This window comes from Halyomorpha halys, unplaced genomic scaffold (assembly GCF_000696795.3).
Source record: "Halyomorpha halys isolate HHAL.00 unplaced genomic scaffold, Hhal_1.1 Scaffold1644.1, whole genome shotgun sequence".
NCBI classification, from domain to species: Eukaryota; Metazoa; Arthropoda; class Insecta; order Hemiptera; family Pentatomidae; genus Halyomorpha; species Halyomorpha halys.
This window is the reverse complement of record NW_027112225.1, coordinates 203,591-211,572: the sequence shown is the minus strand read 5'-3', so window position 1 is coordinate 211,572 and position 7,982 is coordinate 203,591. Positions and strand designations below refer to the sequence as shown.

The window sequence follows — 7,982 nt, the reverse complement described above, 5'->3', positions numbered from 1 at the left end:
AGATGCTACACGAGCGCTCTCACGAACCCCTTTGATCTGTTGCCAAAAAACCGACTCTCGACGGCTCGGCAACGAGCCTAGGCCAACCAAGCCAAGCCACCCATCCACATGCTCGCGTATGTCTGAGTTCGCCATGGCTCGGCCAACATGTAGAGGCCCCTTTAAGGGGGCCTTTAAGAAATAAAGTGTGGAGACAGTATTGGATACAATTTTTGGTTTTATTTAATAAATAATTACCTTGTCTCAAAAAATTTTGAAATAATATTATTTAAGAATAATAATGTTTACAGGGCTGTTAAAATGACTAAAATAATTTATTTTACCCGGATTAGTCAGGAATGAATGTTAAACATGTTTGTAATTGTGTGTCTACCTTCACTTACAGTTGTTTTCGGTAACTAGTCGTTATTGAACTCGCATCGGTTTTAAAATAAGAGCTTTCAAGGTCATGTCAGTACGTTCGAATTAATTTAAATATTCCAACTTGAATTGTACACTTTATTGGAATTTAAATTTTTCTTATTGACTTTAGAAATACATAAGTGAAATGTTTGTTTACTCATCATATGTCAAATTAATAACAATGGCGGCAAGTATTTGCTGTCCATATTTTGCAGCCTTCTAAATTTGTTACAGGCAAAGCAAGTTGTTCTTTCTGTGGAGGAGTAGTATTATGATTCCAATAAGGCTATGAACTGTAACTTGTGCGTCTTTGCTAATAGATGCCATCGAAATTATTGGTTTCCTCTTACAACCTTCAGAAGGTGATGTAATCAAAGATTGGTTTTTATAATTTCTTTTGTGATTGTAATAAATGTTAATTGGAAGTTTTCAGATTCTTTAGTCAATCATACTATGATGTTTTGAAAGTTTCACCATCATGCTCTACAAAGGAAATCAGAGAAGCATTTCTGCTTCTTTCAAAACAGGTTATATATTTAAAACCTCTTAGCTTACTTTGTGTTAATAATTCTTTTCAAGTGTTGTTATTTATTTAGACCCATCCTGATAAACACTTGAATGATCCCTCAATGCACGAGAAATTTGTTCGACTAAATGAAGCATACTCTACATTAATTAATCCATCTTCAAGACGTGCTTATGATATGACATTGTACAATGAGCGAAAATTGAATCCACCATATTGCAGGCCTTTTTCACACACTTATTCTGGACGAAAGACAACTTATGATAGTTATCAGTCTTCTAGAAGGTTACTTAGACTGTCTGATACATTAGTATATATGTTTTTTTCTTATATTTAACTGAATGTTTCGGTTTCACAGCTCACAAAGCACCAATGCTGGTTATTATAAAGACCCATTTTCTTGGGAAAGCAAAGCTAGAACTGATTCTAAATATGGTCAGCACTTTACTAGTGGAATGGATGGAGTGAAAAAAATTTCCAATACTGTAATCGTCGGTTGTTTGTTAGCAATAACTGTTGTAGGTGCCATTATTCAAATTCTAGCTATCAGGTAATCAATGTTTATATTTTCAATAATTATTCATTTGTAAGATGTTATGATAGTAATCTATTGAAGAGATATTAATAAGATTATAATGTTAACTAACTTTTTCTTTACTACACAAATCAATATAATTCGTATCTTCTGAATCTATGCTCAGCACAGGTCTGCTGTGTGTCTTGAAATTAAATGTATCTATCCCCCTAAAAATGCTGCATTGACATGAAAATTGGTTGATGAACAATTTCTTTTTTTTTTTATCCCATTTTTGTCATTAAAGTAGAATCTCGATAATTCGACAAACATGAGACCAACAAGTTATTGGTTTAAGAAACAAAATGGACCACTGAGAGTCCTGTTTAAACAATGGAAATTAAGAATTAAGGTTGAAATAATGTAAAACTAAATTTCTTTTACAAATACTTCTAAAATAAGACTACACAATAATCATTATAATCCAGTGATTTACTTAGTGATTTCAGTTATTTTTACTGACTTGTGTTTAATAGTGATTAAATTGAGTAAAGGTCTAGATAATTTTACTTTAAAAGCTGTTTTTGCCTATAATTTGATCATTCAATTAATCGATTAATTAATTTTTGTTTTTGCTTCATTTTGTAACATTTTGAAACGTATATTTTTGGATCATTTAATTATTTGATTAATTATTTTTTCTTGCATTATTAACTGGATCTTTATTCAATATTATATAAATTTTACACAAGTTAGTAAACATATATGAACTTTATTATTTTTCTTTTATCTTAATAATTTTAATGTATTAATTTAATCAGCATTATTGCATTTGAACTCCGAGATTGGTATTTGTTTTGATTATTAATCCATAAATACACAGATAATATTGATTATTGTAGTTCAAAAACGTTAAATAATTAAAAATTGTGTAAATTTCAATATTTATTTGGTAGGGAGATGTAAACACAGTGAATGAGGTGGAGACTGACTTTCTCCTCCTTGACTAGCACAATCTGTAGTCAAACTTTGTGAATCACTTCTAATAAGGGACATAGGTCTGCTAGATTTTTTCCTGAAAACTTGTAGATGAAATTATTTACACATAGTTGATAATGTAAAGAAAACAATTGGTTTGATATGTGAGTGGTCTGAACCCATCCTAATCATAAACAATAGAAATGATTGAGACTGTTGGTAAAATAAACATTTAAAAACTGAATAGTGTGAGTGCTTTGCAGCTTTAGAACAAAAAGTAAAGTACATTTGCAAGATCTCCAGTATCAAGGGAAGATACTAAAATATGCGTTGAGAGCCACTGAATTCCCTTTGGGACAGATGGTAAATCAGATATATGTACTTGCGTTGAAGTAGGTGAAGTGATATATTACAATCCCCAGGGATCACTATACTAGAGCTGTTAAATCTACTCATAGTTGTTAAAGAGTTAAGGTCACGTTATTTGGCGCTATTCTTGTAATACCCTTTTAGCTTGATGAGTTTGGATTTATTTAATTTATGAATTCTTCATATTTATCAACATATAGCTTAAATAAACCTAATTTCTAAGAGAAAGTTACTGAATTGGAAGCCAACCTGATGGTAATTGATCTAGAGAAGTTTATTGTTTGCTACAAATCATCACTCACTACAATCACTTTCTGTTTTATTATATTTACTAATTAAAGTAAAATATAAAGTAATTTAATCGAAAATGATTTCTGTTTTTTTTTTTTGTTTTTTTTTATGAATTAAAGACGACTTAATTTGTTTAAGTTATATTTAATTTATTTGTTTAAGTTATATAAAACCTTGTTGCAAATTAGTCCCATCCTTGTGAAAATCATTGTCCTTAGATTTTTAAATATGAATTTTGAATGAGGCTTGGCCTATAATAATTTGTGGCATTCTGGATTTAGGATAATTAAGAGAATTGATTTTATATTCCATAATAGTGTTTTACTTTCAATTAGTAGGGAAAGCTTTTTATGTTTGATTCTTATTTTCTAATTTGTTTCTACTATTTATACAGTAGTAGTTATATCACGTTTATCATCAAAAGCTGTTTAAACTGTCTTGCATGTAATTCAACAGCTAATTTTGAAAGCATGGTTTTTAACTAAGTGATCTACTAATGTTTCATCTCTTTGAATTACTATTCATTCAATTGGCTTAAGACCATTGATTCCATCTTGATAATTATTTAACTCCTTATCTTTTTGATTGTTTTTTTTTTTTTTTTGTTCTACATGTATTCTAGCCTTGTTAAATTTAGAAGAAGTTTTATTTAAATTATTTCTTTATATCTGAGTATTGGTTATAGACGAAGCTTTATGCTGAATCAAGAGAAAATGTTAGAAAGGAGTCATCAAGTTAGCCTTCTTCACAAACAAGCTAGAGAAAGAGCCAAACTCTATGGAAATGCTCACCAGATTGAAGTTTTGAAAAAGAATTTAGGTATTTCTTACGATTCAGAATTGGTTGAATCAAATATTCGTGATAAAAAGCTAGATGGAAGTATAGCTTCTGATCCTGTTTTAGACAATGTGGATCCAAAAAAGAATATAAATGAAGGTAAGAATCCAATATTGCAAAGTAATGAAAAATATGATAAACCTAAGGGAGGAAAAACTGGAGAATGTGCCATTCATGGTTCTCCAGCATATTGTGCTGTACACCGTAGAGTCAAAGATGATCCAAATATAGTTTCCCATCCTGAAGCTGGAAATAATCCAGTACATTCTTGCAAAAGGTGTAAAAAATGTGGTCATTCGAGTCATTAAATATGCTTTTTTTCCTGGTTCATTTTGTTTTTTTTTATCTTAATTTAAGCTGTTGAAGTTTGCAAACCTATTGTAAATGAATAACTTAAATGATGTGCATAATGTGAAATTTAATATAAAAGAACATGTGAAAGTGTTCTTTAGGAATAATGATTGAAATTGTGATTATGTCGGTCATAAAATATTCCATTTTATTTTTCATTTTAAAAGTATTAAGCACATCCTATTTCATATTTTCAATTTAGTTTTGAAAGTTTGAAATTCATTTTTAGAACATTTTTTTTTAACTGACGATTAAAATAAAGAAAGGGACCTTTTTAGGCACCACAAAGATTTTTTTCTGCTTCAAATATGATATTTTTAAATTTTGTTTTATCATGAGAATGAGATGCCTTGTATTATAAGGTTTTTAAATAGGCAGCACAGATTTTCTGGAAAGATAAAACATTTAAAAAAAAACAAAATTGACATAAAATTAAACTCCTCAGGTTATTTGTATATCAAGATTAAAGTAAATCCATGATGAGATGAATGATAATATCATGAAACATCATAAAGAAAACCTGTTTTTATTTTTTTTATTATGAAATTTTATGCACTTTTTTTAACTGAAAAAAATAAAGAAAGAAGAGACCTTCTTTGACACCAAAAAAGTTTTTTTTTCTGGTTCAAATCTAATTTTTTTTTTAAATGAGTTTTTCATGATAGTAAGATTCTTAATAACTTTTTTAATAGGCAGCACAGATTCTGGGGAAAGATAACACATTTAAGTAAACAAACAACTTAATAAAATTAAAAAAAAACACAAAATTGATAGAGAATTAAAGTATCTTGGGTTGGGTTGTACGTAGCCGAGTGATTTAAAGTGTCAGCTTTGACTGACTCGTAACTGCAGTGGGACTGGTTTAGTATATCCAGTCTGTGGGGTTGATTTATTTCTGTGGCAGTCCTACCAAATGAAATCTTGACTCCCCATTATGGTTATAATAGGGTGTTAAACTGTAGATAACCTTCCACACAAGTCAGAAATGACCAGGAAGGGATTCATAAAAAAAAAATCTTGGGTTTTCTGTAGATCAAGATCATGGCCAGATGAATTGAATGACAATAAAGTTGTTGTAGTCCTAATCTTGGCCTGAGCCAAGGAAACAAAATAAAGACAATTGTAAAACCATTACATTAAATTATTTTAATTTAAAAACTAATCAACTACAAAGTAATATGTATATAATATTGTATAATATCACCATGTTTTATTTTAAATCACAATAATTGTTTTTATGGTTAATGATTTTGAACATAATTCGGCTTGGTTGATTTTTTCTATCCTGAAATCATTCTAGTTATTTCAACCATAATAAAGTTTGGAGGAATTATGTGAACTGTTATTGAAATATTTTGAGTTAAGTTCTTAATGAAAAAGTTAGCTCTATCTTTTGCTTATAATGATAATTTGAAAAATATTTATATATATTATATTTTGTACAGAATGTAGTATATAGTAATACTTAATGATTGTTTTGATTTGTTTCTTTATAGGTAGCTTGAAGGTGAATCTTGATCTCGATCTTTCTTAGTTTCTATTTTAATTTGCTATAAATAGTGTTTCTATTTAGGGAATGTTTATGTAGTAAGTAAATAACCTAAGCTCTTATTCATTTTTGTCTTAACCATCCATTCATTCTTTAACCTAGAGCTTGGGAAAGATTAGTTATTAATAAAACTATAGCTAAATTGTTGTGGGTACTATCTTTATTGGTAACTGAAAATCATATAAAAATTTAGACACATTCATTTTTTTTTTTTTATCATTATTTATGATATTGCTTTTTATTATGAGTATATGTATTTATTTATCTTTAGGGATTTCAACCATTTAATATTTCTTCTGGTTTATTTCTTTTGTTTAATCTTATTTAAGTGTGTTTTTATTCTTTGTCATTTTTTTTTTGGCGATTATTTCGCTGACAAAATTATGGATCAATAAGTTAACATAAATTATCGACAATATTTGCTTTTTTTGAATTGATTTGACTTTTTTTTTTGTTTTTCTATGATATCTAAACATAAAACTATTTAGATATCTATGACATCTGACATAAAACTATGATATCTAACATAAAACTTCTCTGTTTCTTTACTTAATTTCTTTTTTCATGTTTCCTGATCCCTTCAGTATCAGGTGAAAAATCATGTAAAAAATTCATGAGTCATTGCTGATTTTTGAAGTAATCAGAATATTTGATCTTAGTAATATTTATGTCAAATTGACTTTCAAATTTTTATAAGGAATTGGAGAAAGAATAATTTGCTTATCTGTGATCTATCATCCATTAGAACAAAGTGTAAGCTTTCTGTAAAGTATAATATATTGTGATAAATTGTTTGTTTTGTAAAATTATTTATTTTTATAAATTTTTATGTATATATAAATGATTAAAGATATTATTTAAGCAAACAAAAAAGTTATATTTTAAATACACTGAATACAATTAGATTTTTTTTTCCAAGAAACATTCATTATTTATTTTTTGTTTATTTATTATTTTATTTTAAGGAATAAATATGTTCCTTCTAGAATAACTCAAAATTTATGTTTAATTTGCCTGTAAATGATAATTTAATGCAATGATAAATTATAACATTTAGATTTATTTAAACATTGTTAAAAAATAGAAAAGTATTGATTCCTATCTCATTTTTTATTGATACCTTTTAATACTTAAAACTTCATTCAATATTCCTCTTATGTTTTTATCTATCAACTCCCTTGGAATTAGGTTCCTGAAGGTAAGTTAAGTTGGTAGATAAAATGCCTTCTAGTTCTTTGTGGGTCTTCGCAATAATTACTTTTATTTAATACTCTACAATTTTAAAATCTAAAGTATTTTTTTCCCTAAAAATGATCACTTCTAATATTAAATAAACATGTAATAGTTGTATTACATTTAATGGGTGATTTGAGTGATAATTCAATAATCTATTGCTGGTAATCTTTTTTTTTCCACTTTGTCATGATTTTATTACTCGGATTTATTAATTTTTATTTCAACAAATCATAATATTATTAATTAATTTTTCTATAGTAAAGTTGATGCTCTTATGATGGCTATTAAAATTGGCCAATATTTTCTTATAATTATTTTCTTGAACTGAAATGAAAAAATAATTTTATTCTAGGACATATGTCCCATAAGAATAAATACATGGCTCATACATTAAGATTTTTGTCTGGCTAGCATTTAAAAGTTTCCAGTAAGTAAAATGAAATTATATTGGGATCTTAGCTTAACTACTTTTTATAATGTTAATCAATATATGTTTATTTATTTGTTCACAATGATGCAGAAGTTTGGTTATACAATAAATGAAGGAATAGGTGTCTAAAGGAAAGAATGGATGAGGATTGGGGAATGGAAATGGAAAGAGAATTCCAGAAGGTTGCAGGTATAACTAAGAATTTGCTGAAGAAGGCGGTTCTACAGGAGGGCATATATAAATCAATCAATTGGGATCTGGTGTTTAATGAGTGGATGGATAGATGAAGAGTGAGTAGATGAAGGATATAGGTAGATTTTTTGATTTTAAAAACTTTAAATGAGAAAACACTAAGGAGGTATTGTCTTCCACTCGGTACACCAGTGGGAGTCTTGAGAGAGCCTTGGAAACCCTATCAATATCTTGTATCTTTTGGATGGCCTCAAGCACCTAGAGGGATGGAAGGATAGATAGATTTGGAGATCGTCTGTATATAAGT

General features: G+C 28.2%; 1 protein-coding gene across 6 annotated transcripts; it reads left to right on the top strand.

The window, feature by feature from the left end:
* Nucleotides 1-273: 273 nt before the first annotated feature.
* LOC106690292 (dnaJ-like protein 60) lies at nt 274-6,841 on the top strand. 6 transcript variants are annotated; one of them, XM_014435677.3, is made up of 7 exons: nt 461-764; nt 836-929; nt 999-1,213; nt 1,287-1,478; nt 3,766-3,899; nt 3,984-4,016; nt 5,765-6,841. In XM_014435677.3, exons 1-7 carry the CDS (start codon nt 691-693, stop codon nt 5,800-5,802), a joined length of 780 nt encoding a protein of 259 aa, XP_014291163.1. In that variant the 5' UTR covers nt 461-690; the 3' UTR covers nt 5,803-6,841. The 6 variants fall into 6 exon arrangements, with proteins under 6 accessions (XP_014291159.1, XP_014291158.1, XP_014291163.1 ...); XM_014435673.3 differs by lacking the exon at nt 5,765-6,841 and adding an exon at nt 274-454 and having other exon boundaries at nt 637-764; nt 3,766-4,247; XM_014435672.3 differs by lacking the exon at nt 5,765-6,841 and having other exon boundaries at nt 274-549; nt 637-764; nt 3,766-4,247.
* The last annotated feature ends 1,141 nt before the right edge of the window (nt 6,842-7,982 follow it).

Bases quoted from the DNA above. Each gene is read 5' to 3' on its own strand.
- LOC106690292 (XM_014435673.3), top strand. From the start codon at position 691: ATGAACTGTAACTTGTGCGTCTTTGCTAATAGATGCCATCGAAATTAT. The intron at 765-835 runs GTGATGTAATCA...GGAAGTTTTCAG, and splicing joins CCTCTTACAACCTTCAGAAG to ATTCTTTAGTCAATCATACT. The intron at 1,214-1,286 runs GTTACTTAGACT...TCGGTTTCACAG, and splicing joins AGTTATCAGTCTTCTAGAAG to CTCACAAAGCACCAATGCTG.